This window comes from Prorops nasuta, unplaced genomic scaffold, assembly GCF_024137725.1.
Source record: "Prorops nasuta isolate Cenicafe-Biocafe unplaced genomic scaffold, Cenicafe_Pnas_1.2 PNAS00010, whole genome shotgun sequence".
Classification (NCBI taxonomy): domain Eukaryota; kingdom Metazoa; phylum Arthropoda; class Insecta; order Hymenoptera; family Bethylidae; genus Prorops; species Prorops nasuta.
The window spans coordinates 5,718,798-5,741,785 of NW_027116807.1; the positions used below are offsets into that span (position 1 = coordinate 5,718,798).

The window sequence follows — 22,988 nt, forward strand, 5'->3', positions numbered from 1 at the left end:
CTCTCTGGCTCTACCAATACCTCTCTCTCGCTCTCCCGTTCTATATATATATATATATATATATATATATATACATGTAGGTGGCTGTGTGCGTGTGCCCTCTCCTCGACAACTCTGCATATATAGCGGCACGCGTATATGTGTGTACGTGAGAGTAGGTGCGTGTTCGACCGCAAGAGAAAACACCTGGACGCCCGATAAGGAGGACCAAAGCTTTTCGGGAAAGAAACGCTCGATCGAACTTGAAGTACGGAGTAGAAAAGGACGGAAGATGAAGAAAAAGAGTCAGACGAGTGGATGACGAGGTGTCTGGAATGATCGAGCAGCGAAAATTGGAAACAGTGGGAAAGAGGGGGGAGGGGTGGAGAAGCTGGCGAAGAAACGGGAAAATGTTGAAAAAGAGATTGGGAAAGATGAAAGGGACGTGGAAGAAACGTAGGTGACGTGGGAAGAGGGTGGAAATGGTTTGTAGGGATTGCAAAAGAAGAGATACAAATGTAGTAATGAAAGAGACGCTGATAAAAAGGAGAATTTAATAATGGAATAGTCCCTTTGGTTGGAGTGGAACCAGTCGAAGAGAGAGAGAGAGAGAGAGAGAATCTTTGCATAGCACCGCCAGGTTCAACTTTTCTAGCTTTTTTACACCCCTTCCCCCTACCCTCCCCCTACTCCTTCCTCACCGCACCCCTTCCCACCCCCCTAAGAACCCCTTTTACACCTGGCTGTTTTCATGCGCTCCATCGAATTTCTTCGATCCTGAGAATATCGCAAAAGGAGCGCGCGATTTCACGCTTGTGGTTGAAGCAAAAGTAAGATTTTTGATTCCTTCCCTTCGACAGTCTTCTTCAACGGATGAAGAATCTTCGAGGAGATTGCAAGGAGAAATCATCCGGTTAAGGAAATTCGTCGCTGAAAAAAGAAGCTGAAAAATGTAATTTTTTGTCACGAATCGAATTAAAATAAAGCGTGTATATAGATCAAAATCAAATTTTTAAAATATCATTCTCCTTTTTTATGCCGAATGGCTTTTTCAAAAATATCCACCTTAAATGAACAAAAATTTTCGTAGGTGTCTAATTTTCAAAAATACATCAATTTTCCTTTCGAAGGAACCACGAAGTACCACCTAAAACATGTATTAAACACAAGAACCTAAAACTTCCAAAATTAACCTTGAATTTTTTAAATTACAACCTTCTACCATTTTCTTTCAACATATTCTTACACCTAATCTAAAAAAACTCCCCCAAAAAACCTTATATTAATTTCTAAATTAGTCCAGTCAATCGCCAAAAATTTCCATGTAAAAATTCATGTACGATTCATTCGAGTCAAGGTAGTGTTCATCAATTCTGTGCAACACTTCCAAAAAAACGCACAAATATATAGTTATACCAAAGAGAAGTAGAGGGGAGATTAGATGTGCGAGCGAAATCGAAGCGAGGCTCGGACTAAAAATAAGTGGTCGAGCACCGTGGGTTTTCTACCCTTCCACGATGCACCCCCCCCCCCCCCCCTGTATCTCTTTCCATCCCTAGCCCATTGAAGTTGGAGCGTTTTCCAGCGAGAAGCAGCAGCAGAAATCTCTGTTTCCTTTTCCTCGTAAACTGGGGAGGCTCTCTCGCTCCATCCCACTCTTCTTATGTTTTGTATATCTCCTACTTTCCCTTGACATTCCACCCCGACTAGACTCGATGCGGCGAGACACCCTCGAGAACTTTCAATTTATACCGCAAGAGAGTCGTCATGACCGAATAGCAAATATACATGTACCCCGAGAAAGGAGTTTTGCCAGTTCATTCATGTCAGAGCAACGGGGTAAGCGGGTCACTGACTCGAACTTTAACCATCTCACGGCCCTCGCGAAAAATAAATCGTCTTAGATTCTCCTCTCCCCCCTCCTCCCCCTTCCCACCCCCACACACACACTCCAACCCCCACCAACCTCGCCCTCCCCATCACCCCTCCCTTCTAAACTCTCAAACTACCACTGGACTTTCCACACAGCTTCTTTCTCCGATCCACCCCCACCCCCTATCTTTCTCTACCCCCTTTTTTACTCCGGCATACTTTCCACCCGGCTTAAAATACGGGATACTTGTTGCTTCTCTCCGGAATTTCGAAGATCCTAATGAACCGATCTGATCGCACAAATTAATTAAACATCCCTCTCTCTCTCTCTCTCTCTCTCTCTTTTAGTTTTTTCATCATTATTTAATCCTACGATTCTTCCCTGTCCTTTCCTCACAGACGAATTTCGAAGATACTCTCCAATAGGATTTTCTACACCGAGATTCGTTAGGAATTTGTCGAGTCGCGTCAGGGTCGAGTGTACAGTGGAGAGGGATTTTAGAGAGGGTTTTATGTAGGGGGTGGGGGTTAATCCGGTTAATAATTAAGACAATTCAGTGAGGGTCGTTAGCTCTGCAGAATTCTTGACATTTTATGGAAGGAGGGAAAGGTGGGAAAAAGTGAAACAGATTGATGTGTATGTTTGTGTGCGTGTGTGTAATTGTGGGAGGGGGTGCTGCTAGGGCAGACCTTGAAAAGCACGCGATGAAAAAGAGCATTCCTTGGGACCGAGTGGTTGACGTCCTTTTCGCCTTGGCAAAGGGGAGAAATGTGCACCTGCCCTTATAAATTACCTGTTATAGCGTTACGTGTTAAGGGTAATATGGGGTCGCGACACCCCATGCAAGATTACGCCCTGGCGCGTACCATTCCTATCATCCCCCTTCCTAAACATCAAGAGACTATTAGTCCATGGCTCTCCCATAACTCTGTGTAATTGCCAGACAGAAAGTTATCAATTAATATTAATTATAGTTACTATAAATTAAATATACTCTGTCCTTTGTATACGTTCTTGCGTTAGACCATTATAATAAAGTTTCTGTGAAGTGTTCTTGAAATTCTGCTATTTAATTTTGAAAATGTACTGTGCACAAATTTGTATCTCTTATACAGTTATTCAATTCAATGTGAATATTTATAGTTTAACTATAAAGAAAATTAAAGTATATACTGTGTATATATGAAATTCTTTGAAACTCCATTAAGATTATTTATTCAAACGATAATAAAGTTATCAACATTGAGAAAAAATTGTCTGATTAAATTAATTGATTTGAGTAAATATTTTGATAATTTAATTAATATTTTATTATGAAAACTATTAATTTTCTTGAAAAAGAATTCTTTTTCAATCAAACAAATATATTTAATTGGTTGTAAATGAATATTCTCTCACTGAAGAAACCTTCAAACCTTATTATTATTATTATTATTATTATAGATATACACAATGTCTCGACCCATATCTCTTCGGTTATTTACCAAATTCCGTTTGGAAAATCTCTGCGAGAAAACTTGCACCGACCTACAGGGTAAAGAATTGGATTTGAATGTGTGCAGGGGTCGCAAAAAAATGGTGAAAATTATACAGGAAGCTGGGCGTTGCTTTGTGATAAAAAGGGAAGAGAATCGGCGATGGTGGAAGAGTGGAGGTGGGATTGGGTTATGGTATGGGCTGGATGATCCGAAAGGGTGACAGGCGGTGGTAGAAATGGGGTTGGAAGGGGTGGAGTGCATATCGGAGTGGTGGAGAAACGCGCGGAACGCTTTATGAATGGATGTTTCCACGCCAAGTGTGGCAAGAGAAACTCCCGTATGCCCCGCTTGTAAACACAATATAATACCGAGCCGTTTTCCATTCATCAGCTCAACCCTGTCGTCGACTCACCGATTTCCCTTTCCTTTTCCTCCTTCGCTTTTTCATTATTCCACGCATCTCGTCCTATATTTTTCCCTTCCACTTTGTATTTCAACCCCCCCCCCCTCCCCCTTTTTTTTCTTCTAATTTTATTTTATTAACCAACAATTAAGCTTCTTCTTCTTCTCAAATAATATCGTAACTTGGTTCGTTGTGGTTCACACGTTATTTTTCTCTTCAGGTTTTAGACACGAATGATAAAAGTCGCAAGAACTCTTTGACATGGGATATGAATAACGTGTGGTCTTTCGTCTTGGCGGGAGAATTGGGATTGTTGAAGGAATACTCTAATTACGATACTCCGGTAGACTTCCGGTTTAACGAGGGAAGAACCGATATTGTCCTCAGGAGCAGCGGTGATAACGGATGCGATAGGAAAATTTCTGCTCCGGTTGGAAAAAGTGGAAGGAAAAGGGGAAGGCCTAGGAAGAACAAGGTTACGAAAATTGTGACAAAGTCTAAATTTTGTAATTACAAGGTCAAGTCAGAGAGCAAATTTTCTCACTTTGACAAGATTATTCGTGATCCCAAGGTCGTTGAAAAATCTAGGGAGAAGAAGGACACGAAAATCCCACCAAAGTCCAAATTCAATAATTACAAGGTCAAGTCCGATTGCAAATTTTCTCAAAATGACAAAATTATCGCCGATTCGAAGCTCGTTGAAAAATCCACGAAAAGTGGAAATATCGTGACAATTCCAAATCCAGAAAAACGGAAGGACCCGGTATCCGAAGTCATTCGTAATTTCGTTCGAAATCCGTTGATCAGAAACACACTGCGATCGAATTTTCAGAAATCAGAGGACATCTTTCCCGCTGAAAATGTTTGCATTTATCAGATCAATCCTAAAGATCCGCTCGTGGAGGAGGACAATTATTTTACCAGTCCTTCAACCCCGAACTCCACATCAGAAAATGATAAAGTCGGTTCTTACGACTCTTCGGGAAAGAGTTCCTCTCAGGAGGATGCTACCTTCGCTGCTTCATTTCACGGGGAATCCTCGCCGAAAAATTCCAGCACACTTTCTCAAGGCTCGCTGGAGAACGGTGGAAACGTCCCGAATCTTGATGATAATAATAATAATAAGTTCTCCAACGCAAGAAGAAGCCTCGATGGTTTCTGTGATTTGCCGCCGAGCGAGGAGGCTCTCGATGATATTTCATGCTGCTCCAGCAACAGTGCGATGTCCGACAGTGACGGAGAAGCAGAAATAGATTTGAAACACGACATATATTTACCACCGTCGCCCCAAAGAATAGAAAACGATATACTGGATCAGGAAGCGTTAATCAGTAAACATACCGAAAGTGATTTCGACGAGATACCACTTTCGGACAGAGTGAAAATAATTTCCAAGGACTCAGAGGACGATATAAAAGCATGTCCTAGGAGAAGCAACAGTTTGGGATCAAAACTTAAGGAAAAATTGGAGAAAAACGAGATACCATTCGAACCTCGACGAATCACGCGTGGGTGGAAACAAATTATAAAAAAAGAGAATTTTAATGGTAAATTGGTTTGGGGATATTGCTCTGGTTGGTGGCCAGGTAAGATTGTGTAAAGTTTGTATTTTATATAGCAAAAATTTTATTGTAACAGATTTATTTGAAGTATTTTGCATTCATAGAGAAATTCTGTTTTTGCTTGGATAGATTGTAATATATTAATTTTCAGCTTTGATAATAAAAGCCGAAGAGGTGGGAATGGTGGAGAGTTCAGGAAAACTGTGGGTCTTCTGGCTTGGCGAATCACAAATTTCCCATGTAAGCTTGTAATTTGAAGGAAATTACTCCTCTGATGAATGATAAATTAAAATTGCAATTTATCGGATAATTCTGATAATTCTCATAATTTATTATTAGATTTGACTCTCGATAATATCGTTATTTCAGCTCAATGAGAAAACACAAATTGAATCGTTTTCCACTAATCTGGAATCTCGACTGGCTCCACAGAATACCACGTTTAAAAAGAAACACGCTATTAACACCGTTGTACAGGTCTTTCATTCACATTAATATAATTTTACTCGTTACATGATTTTCTTCTTTATCAATTCGTTCGACTCGATATGTATAAGATAATCGTCGTTATATCGTTGAAATATCAACTTACAGATGATTCGAAAAAAATTGGGCTGTACCATTCTCACCAAACCATATTTTTCATGGCTAAAGAAAAACTTGGAAAATATCCATGATGGTTATTATACTTTTTGTTAAACTAAATCTCTTTATTTCTTTTGATTTAAGGTCATTATTAATTTTTTGCTGTATTTTTTACAGTTGATGAAATAAATTTCTGTCCATACGCACCTGAGGTACAACGGAAACTGGATAAACTGAAAGAGACGAACATTAAGATAACAGAGAAGTATGTTAATGACGTGAAACGTACGTAGATTTAAGTATTATCGCAAATTAATTAATCCATTTTAAAGGCAAAAGAAAAAATGGAAAATATTTTATATATATATAAGAAAAAATAATTTCTTGATTCATGTATAATTAATTTTATTTTTTAATTAACCAGGATCACCAGAAGAAAAAGTAGTTAAGAAATTGCGAAAAATTGTGATCGAGAAGGATCCAACGTATTTGCCATTGGAAGAACAACAACCAGGTGTCATCACCTGGGCTAAAATTGCTGGGCATAATTGGTGGCCAGGTATTTATTTATCAATAACAATTTAATTGTTATTATAAATCATTAATCACTCCTTTTGAATCCTCCTTGAAGCAATGATTATAGATCATCGTGATGGCTCGATGCGTGAGCCAACTTTCGGATGTCAATGGATCATTTGGTATGGGGACTTTAAGCTTTCACAGGTTAGTTCTATTTATTATTAATTTGTAGAGTCAAATTATTAATAAATTTTTTTTTATTAGGTGAACCATAAAGCTTTTCTAAGATTTCACAAGGGAATGATCAAAATGAAAACGTATATTCAGCAGACTAAGCAATCTCTTTATTTGAATGGAGTCCTCGAAGCTGCCAAAGTATTTCTGTTTCTTATTTTTACAATAATTATTCGTTACTCCAATTAATGGCACGTGAGTTTAATCATTTCATTAATAATATTGCTATAAATCTGATGAATTTTGCAGGACTATTGCTCGCGTTTAGGAATCAATACAGAATCATGGAAACTTCCAAATGCCTTTAAATGGCTCGACAACTGCAAGGATCAGGACATTTATCCTGAACCGATCGTAAAAAATCCAAAGGACAATGAAGAAAAGTATTCCATGCTCGTGGTGCAAAAAATAAATGAGTTGAAAGTAAATCATGTTGCGCATACCGAACGAAAAGAAAATATTAAAGATAGTGGTACGAGCGTTACTGGTTCCCCAACAATAGATCATTGTCATTTAAACCGATGACCTAACGATATTTCATCATTTTCAGAGTCATTGGATTCTTTGAAATTAGGAAAAATCAAATTAGAAAACATATGTATTATGTGCTTAGAATTCTTTGACGAGGAAATGGATGAGCATCCATTTTTTAAAGCATTCTTATGTAAACAATGCTCGGTAAGTCGATTATTGTATTATTTAAAGATTTAAACAAATTAATTTTGTCTATATATTTGTTTAGGAACTTTACAAACCCCGTGTTTTTGTTTTTGGTAACGATGGAAAATGTGTAAGATTTATTTCTTTATTTGTTTTCCTTAATTATTTAGACTTCTTTCATATTCTTATTAAATCTTTGCTTTCAGTTTTATTGCACGTTGTGCTCGGGTCATGGAACAGTAGTTATGTGTGACAAAGAAGATTGCCCAAGGTTAATAAACTAATACTTATATATTATGTGTACATAATATTTCTGTTTTAAATAATTTGCTTTTTTTACTCGCCAGAGTTTACTGCACTGCTTGCCTAAAGTATTTAATTTGCCCGAAATTTTTTGGAGAAATATTGGTAAAAGACCCTTGGGAATGTATGCTTTGCAAGAAAGACCCAAGAATACTGGTGGGAGGCTTAATGGAACCACGAGTAGATTGGAAAGAAAGAACAATTAGAATGTTTCGTACAAACTTTCCAAAAAATGAGAACATGCTGAAGTCTTTTACTCGTAAAAATAAAAAGATTCGTGTTCTTTCGTTATTCGATGGATTGAGTACTGGTATAAAAGTCATAAAACTCTAATAAAGTTTATAACTCAATTCAAGTAATTAATTTAAATTTTTTAAGGTTTGTTGGTGTTGTTGAAGCTGGGCATATCAGTCGATGTATATTATGCAAGTGAGATTGATCCAGATGCTCTACTAGTGAGCGAATCACATTTTGGGACAAGAGTTATTCAACTGGGTGATGTTCGAGATATCAGTGAAAATACGTTGAAAAAAATTGCACCAATTGATTTATTAATCGGAGGCTCTCCTTGCAACGATTTGAGTTTGGCAAATCCAGCACGTTTAGGACTTCATGGTACTTTTCATTTGAGAATCTCTCCTATTTTTGTAAATAAAATAAAATTTGTATAAGAACTTTCTTTTAATTACAGATAAGAATGGTACGGGTATTCTATTTTTCGAGTATTGCCGAATAAAAAAATTATTGAAAAAATTAAATAGAGGCAATCAGTTCTTTTGGCTCTTTGAGAATGTTGCTTCGATGCCTAGTAAATACAGATTGGAAATTAACAAGTTTGTAATTTATATCTAAGCACAAAGAGTAACCAAATGTGTTTAGCCCTGTTGAAATATTTAAATTATTTTTTTAGGTACTTAGGGAGAGAACCAGACTTGATAGATTCAGCAGATTTTTCACCCCAGCATAGATTAAGGCTTTATTGGCACAATTTACCAATAGAACCTTATTCAATTTCGTTACAAAGTCAGCAAGATGTTCAGGATATCTTAACTCCAAATTGCAATCGTTATGCATTGGTGAAAAAAATTCGGACAGTGACGACACAGAAGAATTCTTTGAAGCAGGGAAAACTCGCCTTGAAGCCTATTATGATGAAGGATCAAACAGACACGATTTGGATAACAGAACTGGAAGAGATTTTTGGATTTCCACGACATTATACCGACGTGAAAAACATGTGCGCCACTAAACGACAACATTTAATTGGTAGATCATGGAGCGTTCAAACTTTGATGGTAGTTTTAAGCCCTTTACGTTCAGTATTCCAAACTGAAGAGAGAGATGACGTATGAAAATTTTGTTATCAAGTATTACCTCTATGCGACGGTACGTTTAACATTAAGTACAGATTTTTTCTTGAGTATGAAGCCAAAAATCATTATAATAAAAAAGTAATTTATTTTTATGTACATCTTACAAGATGCTTACTGCTACAAGAAAGCAACAAATTTTTTACATGATCAAACTACACACCTTTATACATAATATTTTATAACTGCGTCATAGTTTTAAGTAACAGCTTTAAGAATTTACAAAATATAATCTGTCAATGATAAATACTCCCTGTGATTTGACATTTGTTTTGATTTTACAATTAGGCTGTTGGTTAGTTTTACTCTCTGAGAGATACAATTGTCACTTTATATATTTCTTTGTATGCGTTTTCTTTTCAAGTCATCACCTTACGTCGATTTATTTTGATACTTCATCCTAAAGTATCCTCTACGATGTTCGCGACTAGTAGGTAGAGTTGCATTCTCACCTGTATAAGGTGTGTGGGGAATATCCATTTTTAGTATTGTTTTTGGTATTGGAATGCAACCCATTAAGCAATTCACAGACTGCATTACAGATTTTGAAAGGGCTGTAATTATGTATAGTTCGGCTTTTTCCATATCTACGCCACGAACAATACCTGAAAGAATTAATAAATTATATTTATGTATGACTAAACAGCTGGTTTTGTACCAATTCGGATTACAGTTCTATTAAAAAATTTGCTCACCAAAACCGTAACATGTTCCCAATGGTTGCCTGATTAATATTACAGGATTACGAGAGTCGGAATCTTTTATTGGTGGTAAAGTATTTTCATCAACACCACATAGTGCAACTATATTTCCATTTAGTACACTGAATACTCTCGATATAGGAACTAAACTTCTCGATAAGCAAATGTACAAAGATGAAAAAGGAATTCTGAAAGTAGGAAAATTTGATTCATTAAATATTTGCTGGATTAGTAATGCTTAAAATTAAAATAACTACCTACACATATGGTACAACTGCATTGATACTATTAGAAAAGAATTTTTCGCCCAATCTGAAATTAATAAAAAATTAATTTTTGTTAGAAAATAATATTAAAATCCTACACTTTTAGAGCAAAGAAAATCTAATTTCTGGCTAACTTACATATTTTTGTTATTCTTGACAATTTTGCTTAAATAAGCAACCATCATAAGTTCCCGTTTTTGGTAAGGTTCCATATTCCACATCTCAGTAGCATTTTCAACATGATATTCTGCATATGATTCAATTGTTTGGAATTCATAATTACATGGTTTTGACCAATTTATATCCGCTTGACACAATTTATGTCCTTCTCTTGTCTGAGTAGAGGATTATACCTTAGTTCCAAAAATATTCAATATAATTATCTGTGCTACTTACCTGTACATTAATCACTTCCTTTGTCAAAAATTCATCAAAATTATTTTTTTTCTTTTGAGAAATGATTTGCACCACTAAAGAAGGTTGAAATAGTTTTATTACAAAAATGACTATATCCCAGCCAATACCTTGGCAGAATCCTATTGTATTTATAATTACAGGAAGTTTTGATAAAGTTGGACAGCTTGCTAATTTGTCCATCAGCATTTTTATGCATTCAAGATATCTGATTGCACAGTTAGAAATATTTACATCTCCAACAAACAATTGATAGTAAGGTGTAATAAGATGTGTGAAATTTGGACCTAATAGTGGCTCTTTTATTACATTGAAGGAAATGCACCCGGCAGGGGTACATTCTGTTTGGCCTGGATCTAGATCCACTAGTACAACATTTGTGGCTGGTAATATGTTGTTAATTACAAAACGAACAGTTGTTGATTTTCCAACTCCTTTACCACCAGCTATAATAGAGCAGGACCACTTATCATCAGCAATACGCTGCAACATTTTATCTTTAATGAACTTTATTGCCTGCCTGTCATAGATCAACTGTTTGCAGCTATACTTGTCAAAATAAAAATTGCACTGTAGAGTTACTTCTGCTTTTTTTTTATCTGTCCATGAATAATTTACTGAATTTTCTATGCTTGGAAATAGTTTCACAGGATAAAAAGTACTTAAAAAATTTGTTAATGTATTCTCAAGGCTCATTAATATAAAAATAGCCAAGCCAGATGTATAACTCTCAATATCATTTTGTAATTTTGTATTAATGTCCACTGTAATACCTTCTCTAGAAAGTAGTAGTTTCAAGTTTTCTTTGGAAAGTTCTTTCTGTGTTTCTACATTTTCTATTACAACCTTGCTGTGCCCTCTTGGAGAGTATACGTGAACAAATGTTGAATTTTCCAATAATTCAGAACCATAAATTTCGAGAGTACCATACAAGACTTTGATTCGCAGTTTACCATTAAAGGAGAATGTAGCTTTAGGCTCCATAACAACAAGAACCTTGTTTTCCAAAGAATAAAACTTGACATTGCTGCTTATATCCATTTTCACTAGTTTCAACCATTTAAATTAACCTTAAACTTGTTTATTTACATGTGATTTTGATGGTGCATGTGTGTCTCTGATGTAACAGCTGTAATTTTCCAGTATTTTGTATATTGGCAACAGTGTGGCTGCGCGCTCATGCAATCCAGCGCTTCGCTGGGTAAAATACGCTTTACAATTGGTCAATATTTGGCAATTTCCTGAGAAGTGCTCAAACTCAACCATTGATTCAGCTGGTCCAGCTTGGTCACAAAAGAGGTCGCAAGGTCATAATATCGATCGATCAACCGTGCTCCAATTTATACATAAAATTTGACTGCATGCTGCATATACTTGGCTGCGCTCTAGTGCATTCCGTTGCACACGTGTGTTGATTATCTTCAAGAAGTATGACATCAAATTTATTTTTGATATGTGCATTTCGGGGTTTCAGATTGGCATTATTGTTAATGCTGGGCTACTCAGCGCCTGCCAAGCGCTGAGAAAATTGACTGAAATTGACCAATCGCGACGCGTATTTTACTCAGCGGTTACTAAGCGTTGGCTTACCTAAACCCAAATATTAGTTATACATATATATTTTTTCTAATTAATAAAATAATATTAAAAAATTTTCTATTCGAAATATAATTTTTTCTGGATTTGAAGTACTGTAATTTCACAACTCGAAGAAAATTCAGAACGAAGGACGCTTCACTTCATTCATACTGTAATTCTGTACTAGCCTTTATAAAAATCCACGCTATTCCGTGTGTTGTTGGTCTCTTTTCTTGGCCCTAGCGCCGCCTAGCCCGCAGCCCGCCCTGCCAGCCAGACTTGCCACTATATCCTGCAGCCTGTCCCCAATGTTGACGTTAAAAGTTTTTCAATATTAAAAATATTAACCAAATATGGATATACCTGTAACATATTGTTTATGTGGCCGGGGTTACGATGCAGAACAGTTTATGATACAATGTGACGTTTGTAAAGAATGGTACCATGGAGGGTAAGAAACAATGCAAAGCATCAAGCTATGACAATAACATCAAACTTCTTTAAAACTCTCAATCATTTTTTATTTAAATTTAGCTTCCTGTAATTTGTTGCAATTATCCTCAAACGAGTCTTCGCACAAGTTTTTCAAAAAGAGAATTACAGATAACTTTGTTTTGGAGTAATCAATGTTTTGTTGATACTTACCTAACCTATAAGAAGCGAAAATAGCTATCTTCTTAATACTTTTTCGTCATGTAGTTTGATAGATTGTAATAGGATTGGTAATGTAAGCTTTAATCATGTTACTTAATGTCTTTTTCTACAAATTGATATAAACAGGTGTGTAGCAATAAAGGAATATATGTCGGTTGATCTTGATAAGTATCATTGTCCACGCTGTGAAGCTATGTGTGGTCCATCTGTCAGTAAGTATAAAGTTATTTAATTCGTCATATTTTTTCTATTTTATGCATTTAACATATATAATATTCTATTTTTCTCTCTTTTAACCAAGCAAAAACCAGGGTAAATTGGCATAGGCACGATTATTGTGAGTCAGATTCAGATGCAAAACCAGTCCAAACAGGAACACCAGTATTCATAAGAGAGTTAAAATCCAGACATTTTCCAAAAGCAGATGAAATAGTAAAACATGTCAGAGGACAGCAGCTAACACTCCAATATCTACAAACAAATGGCTTTGAAAATCCAATCATTGTGGATGGTAAGGATGGGCTTGACATGACTGTACCACCAACAAATTTCAGTGTCTATGATGTTGAAAGTTATATAGGTAATACAAATTATGAGTGTAAATTAAATAATATTTATGGATAGCAATAATTTGCATTTAGATAACCCAATTACTTAGTAAGCACTAAACAATTTCACTTTAACTGATCAATCATGAAATATATTGTACTTAGTGATTATTAAGTACTGGGTTAGCCAGACCATTGGAAATGTATAGGAAATATGAAATAAATTTGTTTTTTATTAATCAGGTGGAGATCGGGACATGGATGTGATCGATGTTACCAGGCAAAGTAACATACGAATGAAATTAAGAGACTTTGTAGAGTATTACAACTCCCCTTCTAGAACAAGGGTATTCAACGTAATAAGTCTAGAATTTACAAATACTGGGTATATTAATATTCATTGGCTTGCCGTTTTTGGCTCTAAATGTTTGTAAGAACATACGTGTATATATTGACAAATAAACGTTACAGTCTTTCACCAATGGTCGAAGCGCCGTACATCGCGCGTAAACTTGACTGGGTAAATTCAGTATGGCCACGCGATTGGCCTGAGGAAAGTGACTTAAAACGTCCTGAAGTACAAAAGTATTGCCTAATGGGGGTCAAAGACAGTTTCACAGATTTTCACATAGATTTTGGAGGAACTTCAGTGTGGTACCACGTGCTACGTGGGGAAAAAATCTTTTATCTAATTAAACCAACGCCGGCCAACTTGCAATTGTACCAGCATTGGATGTGTAGTTCTACTCAGAGTGAAACTTTCTTCGGGGACCAGGCTGATGCATGTTACAGGTGTGTTCTCAAGCAAGGTGAAACTATGATGATACCAACCGGATGGATCCATGCAGTATTAACACCAGTCGACTCTTTAGTTTTTGGTGGAAATTTTGTACATAGCCTCAACATTCCTATGCAAATACAGTGAGTACAGCTTTTAAAACTATTATAAATTAATGTATTTGATTTTTTATAAAATTTTCAGAGTGTATGAGCTGGAAAGAAAGATAAAGACTCCAGCTAAATTTCAGTATCCTGGATTTGAAACAATTAATTGGTTTGCAGCAAAGAAACTGCTAAAGGAGTTGAAAGAATTGAATAATGAAACAAAGAAGTGCCCACCTTATTTTTTAAAAGGTGTAAAAGCTTTACTAGCTATACTTAAGCAATGGAACACGGACAAGGATGTAAGTAGTCTACAAAATAATCAGTTATAAAAATGTATTGAATAGAAATAGCTTTACATTCTAATTTATTGTAGTACAACATGTTAAGCAGAAGTCAAATACCTGAAAGTATAAATAGTCAAAAGCTATTGAAAGATTTTAGTAAAGAAATTCGACATGCTGAAAGATTTCTAATGGCACTGAATCCACCAAAACCGGAGAGAGAGAGTAAACGTAAAAAGAAGAAACCACTGAATAAGGATTTTGTGGATTACGACGTTGCGGATAAAATGGCTAACAATCCATTCAAAGCGACCTTGAAAGATACAAATAAAGTTGAGCCAGCTATTATTAGCGAGGCTCTTCCTTCAGGGAGGCCGCCGTTAAAATTGACTCTTCCAAAACCCATAATGTATCCTTTCACAAAAACTAATCCTTCAGTGGAAGAAAAACCGTCCAATAAACGCTCGTCTAAGCAAGGAAAACAGAGTCCTACCGTAATTAGGTTTAAGTTAGGAAACAACGAAGTTGTTAGGAGTACAAATGACAATATTTATGCTAATTTAACCACCCCTGCGATTGACAACACGAAAGATTTGACGTGGAAGCAAACATCCGTTTATGACTTCCACGATGGCAGTAATGAGAGTGACTATGGTAAATTCACTATTGACGAATCGCCGAAAAGAAAAAGAGCTCCAAAAGGAACTGGTCAGAAAAAGGTTAAGCGTGACTTCGACGGGGAGATCGATGTGTTAAGCGATGTACCCAAAAATGGTATAGAAGAATTATTGAAAGCCTCTGCTTACACTTTAGGACCAGCTGCGCAAAGATTGGAGGTGTAAGTATAACAAACAACAATTAAAAAAGAATAAGTATTATGTATATAGTTGCTGATAGTTCATAATTTGTTATTTCAGTCCATCAGCGATTTCTCAATTTAGTCAATCCGTAGGACCACCTACTGGGTGAGTTTTTAAATAACTAAATATGGTGTAAAAAGATATTTCTGTTATTTATATATTTATTTATTCTTCGTCAAATTCTTTTGTGTGCTTTATCATGAAAACTTAGCAGATCAAATGGCTAATAGAGCATTCAATAACTTTAAATTTAGTAAAAGAAAATTTCATTGTTTTTGAGTTAGTTTGATTTATTAAGAGCAGCTAATCTACCCATTGGCAAATCTATTGGTAAATTTTGTCTGTTCGTTAGAGAATTAATTAATCAAGTTTTATTTGCTGTAATTTGTAATCTTTAGCAACAGACATGTTCACTAAGGAGATGGAATAATCTATTTTTAGAAAAGAAATAAAAGAATTTTCTTAGATGCACCGTTAACACGAGGCTTTTTTCGTCAGTTTTGAAGTTGTTCTTTAATTTTTTGGTGTCTTAGTATTTATAAATTGAAAACGGCCAGTTCTGGCAGGGCTTCACCATCGACACGAGAGGCGATTGCTGGGATGTTGTCCTTCAGTGAGCAGTGCTACTCAACGACATCAAGCCCTACAAAATCAGCGAAATCTACCAAACCAGTTAGGCGTAATGGTGATGATGATGGCGAAGATGATGATCAATCGATAGAAAATATTGATAAGGTTCATCAAGATGATGATTTCAGTAAGTTTTTAATACATATTATCAATACATCGAATCTTGATAAATAGGATTTGGTTAAGTGAAAAACCTCTTAAGTTGGGATTCGTTTTTCGTCACCATAGAATCTACGTAAGTAATAATTTAGGAAAGATATCTACAAATAGGAGATCTAAATGGATCTTATAAAATTCCGTTTATCTAGGTTTAACTTAATATTAATGTAGGTTTGATTTAATTTTACGAAAACACGCTACAATTTGAAAATTTTTAGTTTATCCAGCTTTGGATGCTTCGGACGATGAAGATTATATGTTCAAACCGAAGGCAAAAAGTCAAATTGATGAGGCCTGGAATCCTAAAGCCAGAGTTGGGCCTCTTTTACCAAAGACTAATCGTCCAGCTCGGGAAGGTGTTAAGAAAACTTCGGTGGAGAAAGGTTTGGAGGCTGCAGCGGCAAAGCGGGCCAAGCAAATGGTAATAATTAAAATTTTTTTTCATACATTTTTTTATTTTTAAGATCATTTTCGTATATCACCCTTTTTGTCTTGCATACTCATATCGAATAGGATGAATACGTGGATAGTGACACGGACAAGAATCTCAAGAAAAAATTGGTAGGCATAAATTTTCACAAAAATCACAGCACGGTCATATTTAAAAAAAATCATAACGCAAATTATGAGGATATGATCTATATACTTGTTTTTTTTTCAAATACGATTACTGTTTAATACACTAGAGTACTACAAAACGAACATATAACAAGAGGAAGCAAAAGGATTTATCTGCCACTTCGTCTGGTACAACTTCAGCAACACCTGAGAACGTGATTAAATCACCCAGTAGCGGATACGGCTCCATTTTAACGAGTCCTAATAGACTAAAGGACGTTAAAGCGAAACTTGCTGCCCCAATTCCAATAGGTAAAGTAATGAGTTATAGATGAAAATAGATTAAAGCTTTTAAAAGTATATTTATAGTAATTTATAATGAAATATTTTGATTTTATGCGTAATTATCATTTCAATGCCTTGTTATGTCATAGAAAAATGATTTTATTCGCTCTTTTAACATCAAATATATTTTAAATTTAAATTACACATTTCTTTAGTCAATAGTAAATAATTAAAATTAGATGTAAGGTTTAAGTTTTTCAGAGCCGGTTGCACAAATTAAATGTGAATGAATGATACCGGTTCTGTAAAATTTTTAATATATAATATTAAAATCATTAATATATATCTGTACATTTTTTTCAGAGCGAAAACCGAAGAAGGGTATGAAAACGGCGAAGCAGCGATTAGGAAAAATTTTAAAACTTCATAAAATGATGCATTAATAATTAAAGCGTATCATCGATGAAATTACTCACGATATGTACAAACTCATGTATTAGGTGTACATTTTATTGTAAATATAATATATTTTCTATGAACGGTGAACTATTCACCTAAAATTGTAAAATTTAAGATTAGTCGCGTATTTTCAATCTTGACCAGTGCTTCACTATTTTCAATTCTAAATATTAACTACTTCGTACAAAACCTCTCGTAGGCTATGAGTCTGCTGTTATAATAACTAGTAAACATTGCCTGAAGCTTTTTCTTCATAAAACTGTTTGCATTTCGTAGTTGGAGTCTGCTGTTTTAAGTGTGTGCATAGTCATTTTGGCAAAATGATATAATTATTGTAAATAAATCTCACATTAACTCACATGAAAAATGACGTGCAATCACATAGAATATTAATTTAAAAACTGAAAGGTTGTGACAAATATTTTTCTCTTCGCTGCTTTAAGTAGTTTCTTCTAATTCCATTTCTATTAAAATCACACTTAATTCGTTGTTTATGAAATGGATAGATTCGTCAATTTATCTGTATATCATATAGTATGATTTTTTCTAAGCATACCAATGGGTATACTATACATAGGCATGTCGTTTATGTTATTTATAAGTCTGTGTACATTGTGTGATAAACAATCAATATTTATAATACGACGGAAATCTTGTAATTTATTTAATAGTGTTAAATAGCGCCTGGTAACAAAGCTTCGATAACGAATTTACATTAGATATATATATAACGATAGGATAATAAAAGAACTTTTTATATTTTATAACAAAATGCTACTTTTAAATAGCACATTTCATTTTGTAATTATATCACGGTCGAACGCTCATATCTTTCTGATTTCATTGTCAGTTAATCATGATTTTTTTTATTAATTTTGCAAATTTTCGGTCATACAAATATAATTTTGTAATTATTTCAATCGACTGATATCTTTTAATAAAAATTCTTCAAAAAGACTAACAACAATATTTATTAATCCATATTTTAGTTTTCCAAAATACCGCAGCTGTAACTATATTCAAAACTAGGTTAAAATAGTCCTAGTACATAGAAATTTTCTAAAATCGAACCTTATTTATATTTGTCTGCAATTTGAATTAAAAACTGTGTCCAGTTTTACTTGATTAGTGTTTCATTGTGTTAAAATTAGTACTCACTCAAAAGGTGTGTGTTTTATTGAACAAAATTTGTTACAAAACTACAATGAGTGTAATCGTTTCAAATTTCGCGGTCACCATTATTGTATTGATAAATGGAGGAGGGATAAGCGGCTGTGGGCTGTGCATGCGGCAGCGCCAGTCTTTCGCGAACCGTCCAGGCAATCGGATTGAGCCTTATCAGAGTAAAAAAACCTTCCTTTTAACCCGTACGAAACGAACAGTGTAAAAATAAAAGAATTGGGACTAAAAGTTAACTTTTGGTTATAAATTAAGATCAACTAGCAACTTGTCTATCGACTCTTCTCCAATTCGAAATATTTTTCGCTTCATGACGTGTGCGGTTTTTAACGTGACTCGTGAATCGAGATTTAAGCTAACATCGCATGTGTCATTAATTTAGTTGACTAAAGTGTGATAGACGCTAATGCAATAAATTTATCTGCATGTAAATATAATATTATAATTATCGGAGAACTAGCTCTTTGTTTTCCGTTTCGTTGTTAAGGATCCCAGGCGCCATCGTGTGCAACTGACGTCTGCAAGGTAAATAGAGCTTTCTTTTTCTTTAATTTAGTATTATAATAGATATTATATCTGTATATGAATACACACAGTAGTATAATCAGTATTATTATCCTGGATTATTAGGCTTTCATTTTCCATTTTGTTGTTGAGCATTTTAGCATACCATTGCGTTTATTTTATATGTTTAACAGGTAAAATGGAATATACTTTTTTCCAATTTTAGAATTTTATAACAGGTATATATTTATATGTTAATAAAATGTTATAATGCTAATCAGGTAGTGTTATGTTTACTAATTTATTATTGAAAGTTCATGACGCTATTGCATGAATAGGGATCGAAAAAGTAAACACGTTTTTTTTGTTTTGAATTTGAATCTGTATCTTTTGACATTCCGCGATGACACTTCAATTGGAGCTACAGATCGCCGCCAAAACTGATATCCTTCAATAAGCACAGTAATTTATCTTTCACTATGCTGTATTTGTTTATTAATTTCAAGTTTTTATTAATTTTTCAAATACATTGTATAACATCATTTTGTTGTTAATACATTAGAGTGTTTAACTTTAAAGGTACCAAAAGGTACAAATCCTGCTGGTATAGGTGTTTAAATACTCGAAGTTCAATTGTTTTAATACGCCAGGATAGTTTAATTTGATTTTGATATGAAATAATGATTAAATAAAATAAAAATTCCAAATACAATTCTCTGCAAACTTTCTTAGGCCTCTTACAGTAAACGTCTCATTATGATATAATCTCTAAAGGTCAACAAAGTCAAGGCTTTGCTATGTAATATTTATAATTTCTTAAACTTATTCATTGATGTAATTCGACTTCTTGTTTACATTATTCTGCATCGAACCAATGGCACTAAACTTTTCGTCATTTGCGATTTTTATTTAAAAAAAAAAACAAACAAAAAAAATAGGCAAATTTATTAATTTTTAAGCTAAAAGAGCAATGGATGTAATGAAAAAGTTCCTATCAATGATTAAGTTATTCTTTATTAAAAATATGATAATCGTGAAAAGTATTTGAAAAAGTGATTGAATAAGATTATTCAATATATGAATTATCAAATACAATTTCCTAATCTAATTACAGAGAAAATTGACATAAAATTGAAGAAATTGTCTCTTATTTTTTATTAAAAAAAACTATCTATTTTCACCTTTTTTAAATATTACATTTAATAAATAATTTAGCTATGAGTTTATGTAAATTTTTTTTATTATTAATAAATTGATTTTTTCGCAAGTATTTTGCACGATGATCGATAAGATTTATTTTCTAACATTTAATTGAATTATTAATGATAACTTTTGTAACTGTCTAGTGATGCTGATTGTTTGGCAAGGAGCGCGGCGTTGCCTGTATTGCAGCGGGCAGCGCACAAATCAGAGTTACCAACTGCGTCAGCAACGTTACCATCGCGAACCAATCACTGAAAAACTCGATCGGTATCAGTTGCTGAAAACACGGTGAGTTTCTCATCATAAATTTTGTATAAAAATTTATCATCTTAGATGATCTTAGACATATCATAAATGCTTGAATTAATTTTTACATTGATAAGTGTTTTGCAATAAGAGCTACTGGAATGTGTTAATTATTATATAAGCTGCGACTAACTCTGAATTAAATATGAGATTATTATTTTTATAGGATAATTTTTAACCTTTCCTTCCCAACAGAGGAGAAAAGTAAAATTGTATGATTCTGAATATGACATATCTAACGAAGGCAATTATTTTTGCGATACTATTATAAATTTTGTTTAAAGTATATAAAATATTAGAGTTTTTCAATATAAGAAAAAAGGGATCGCATATATTTTCTGATTTTTTTTTTATTATATGATGGAACTCTATTGAAAAGATTCTGAGCCTAGCAGAAAATTGTATTCAGAATAATTAGATAATTTTTATAAGGATTTTTTAATTTTCCTAGTATATACAAAAATTATATACGTAATCGTAAAATACTCAGACTTTATCACTGTGATAATTGCAATTTTTATTCATTATGGTTGAAATTATCTTTGCAGACAACATTGGATAGTTATAATGTTTTCCAGGAATGGTGTGCGAATTTAAACCAATAAGGGAAAAGAATCGACTAATACAGTATAGTTTGAACGGTGGATAAGTAAATAATCTCTTACCTGTTGAGTTAGTTAAACTGATTACAGCTGTAACGGATTCGAAGAAAACCTTTATTAAAATACTTACAATTCGTGTACAAGTGTGTACAATAGTTTTTGGGATCGTTGAATCGGAATTTTAAAATAAAATTTTGGAAACTAAAAATGGCGGATGAATATTTTAAAAATAATGGAATTTTTATGGAAATGAATTTTAAATTTATGGGTTCATTGAATGAGAATTTGGAAATTCTAAATGGCGGGTGCAATTGATTATTTTACAAATAATCAGATTTGAATTAACGCAAGTCTCTGTCAATTTTATAAATAAATACTCTCAATATTTTGCAAAGTAAAATTTTGTATACGCACAGAATACTACTAGATCAATATTCGCAACGTTAATAATTTTGCGCAAATTATTTTTTCCCAATAAAAAATTCAATTTTACACGAACTTTGCTTACTATCAAAAAGTAAATATGGTATGCGACTCGTGCATAGTTTTTTTATTCATGGAAGAAGCTATATATATTCGAATATGCGAAATTATATAAATTTCAATAAATGTTTTTATATTTGTCTTTTTGTTGTTTTTTTTTTGCCTTGGGTGATCCTATGTCATTTACCTTTTAGGAGCCTGCATACAGAATTATATATGCACATTCAATTTAAGTTTTTTTCTTCTGTAAATTTTCTTTTTTGAAGAGTTGTAATTCTATGGGTGTAGTGTTATGGATTCGTTTTAGATGGAACTATTACGATGTGAGACAAAAAATAGTGTAGTTTTAACCCATTAACGCCTAAATCTATTTAAGGTACCTAACCTACAGATCACTCTATAAATATTAACGAGTGAATATTCGATAAAATTTTCTTAACATATTTAGTTAATTATCATTAAAACTTTTCCCTACGTCGCAAAATCGTCAGCAAATTATTACATAAAATTTGGTAAGTTTTCTAGCCTAATAAATACCCCCCTCTCTTATTTATTTATAAATAAACAATAGATACTACAAATTAAAAGTTTTTGCGTCTCAAAAATAAATTTATCTGTAAAATATTTAAAATAAAATTGTTTCGGAAGCGAGGGAAAGAAAATTAATGCGGCATCTCTTTGTGTAATAAAAATGAAACGCAGTTGCACAATTAATTAATGGTAGGTTCTTGTTAAAAAATGGCCTTGAACTAATGAGCAATGAAGTGTGAGGAATTATCGGCTTGGAACGTGTATAACTGACAAAGTATCGGTGATCCTTAATTTATTGGTCTCGTCGTCGTGTTCCAATCTGTCCACGCCAGACGCGACGATTTTCAGCTTTTCAATTAAACGAGAGACGAGACACTCTTTATCTTTGATGTGTGCGAGACTCACACACGTGGTACGAACAGATTATTAATTGTCTTTTTACTCTAGCAAATTCTCGCTTTGACCCCAGTCAATTGACGGAGATCGTTTAATCATGGAAAAGTTTTTTGCCCGCCAACACTCGTTCGTAATTTTAAGTCCACTTGATTCATTGTAATTTGCCAATAAACGCCTGCGTGAATGGTTAGATAATTTTTTGTTTTCGACTAGAAAGTGCACGTAATTTTCATCCAATTTTTCAATCATGATTCATCCGAGATTATTGTGAACATTCGAGAATCGAACGATCTAAAGTATACGGTAAAAATTCCTGTGAGTACGAGTTGATAGTTTTATTGCTGGCTTGAATTAAACAACACGAAACATTAATGTTGCAATATTTGGAATTATTCTTTAATCCTTGGAAAAGTTATTTTTGTTTATTAATAAAACCACAAATTAGTTTAACCTTTTCCGGTTTTTTGTTGACAGAAAAATTGGACTCTTCGTGACAATAGTGTTGATTAGAAATAAAATTCTATAAAAAAAAAAGAAAAC

The 22,988-nt window shown here is 33.9% G+C and overlaps 4 protein-coding genes across 11 annotated transcripts in view; 3 read left to right on the forward strand and 1 right to left on the reverse strand.

Moving 5' to 3' along the window:
- The first annotated feature begins 5,187 nt into the window (after positions 1–5,187).
- LOC136777116 (DNA (cytosine-5)-methyltransferase 3A-like) lies at positions 5,188–8,948 on the forward strand. The gene is made up of 16 exons (XM_066733188.1): positions 5,188–5,319; positions 5,447–5,535; positions 5,665–5,772; positions 5,890–5,974; positions 6,058–6,165; positions 6,305–6,439; positions 6,512–6,603; positions 6,664–6,774; positions 6,883–7,105; positions 7,184–7,311; positions 7,376–7,423; positions 7,500–7,564; positions 7,641–7,906; positions 7,975–8,211; positions 8,288–8,429; positions 8,507–8,948. Exons 2-16 carry the CDS (start codon positions 5,476–5,478, stop codon positions 8,946–8,948), a joined length of 2,250 nt encoding a protein of 749 aa, XP_066589285.1. The 5' UTR covers positions 5,188–5,319; positions 5,447–5,475.
- Positions 8,949–9,041: 93 nt separating this feature from the next.
- LOC136776893 (polynucleotide 5'-hydroxyl-kinase NOL9) lies at positions 9,042–11,521 on the reverse strand. The gene is made up of 5 exons (XM_066732815.1): positions 10,330–11,521; positions 10,072–10,268; positions 9,929–9,979; positions 9,662–9,855; positions 9,042–9,571 (listed from the first exon to the last, which is right to left on the reverse strand). Exons 1-5 carry the CDS (start codon positions 11,386–11,388, stop codon positions 9,339–9,341), a joined length of 1,734 nt encoding a protein of 577 aa, XP_066588912.1. The 5' UTR covers positions 11,389–11,521; the 3' UTR covers positions 9,042–9,338.
- A 540-nt stretch (positions 11,522–12,061) lies between these two features.
- LOC136776892 (histone lysine demethylase PHF8-like) lies at positions 12,062–18,192 on the forward strand. 6 transcript variants are annotated; one of them, XM_066732809.1, is made up of 13 exons: positions 12,062–12,376; positions 12,706–12,791; positions 12,881–13,159; positions 13,371–13,512; positions 13,599–14,048; positions 14,110–14,311; positions 14,386–15,131; positions 15,211–15,258; positions 15,687–15,910; positions 16,161–16,363; positions 16,456–16,503; positions 16,629–16,812; positions 17,149–18,192. In XM_066732809.1, the coding sequence occupies exons 1-13, from the start codon at positions 12,279–12,281 to the stop codon at positions 17,226–17,228; spliced, it is 2,790 nt and encodes a 929-aa protein (XP_066588906.1). In that variant the 5' UTR covers positions 12,062–12,278; the 3' UTR covers positions 17,229–18,192. The 6 variants fall into 6 exon arrangements, with proteins under 6 accessions (XP_066588906.1, XP_066588907.1, XP_066588908.1 ...); XM_066732810.1 differs by having other exon boundaries at positions 15,711–15,910; XM_066732811.1 differs by having other exon boundaries at positions 15,720–15,910.
- A 375-nt stretch (positions 18,193–18,567) lies between these two features.
- Positions 18,568–22,988, forward strand: part of LOC136776568 (trehalase-like) — a 42,839-nt gene continuing 38,418 nt past the window's right edge. For 2 of the 3 annotated variants that reach the window (XR_010823090.1, XM_066732181.1), the window contains exons 1-2: positions 18,568–18,948; positions 20,274–20,418. Coding sequence is in view for 1 of the 3 variants with exons in the window: in XM_066732181.1 (XP_066588278.1) it covers positions 20,276–20,418 (143 nt within the window). In the remaining 2 variants the exon portion in view is untranslated. Of the gene's footprint in view, positions 18,949–20,273; positions 20,419–22,988 lie in introns of those variants that run through there. The other variant, XM_066732188.1, reaches the window with a different exon arrangement.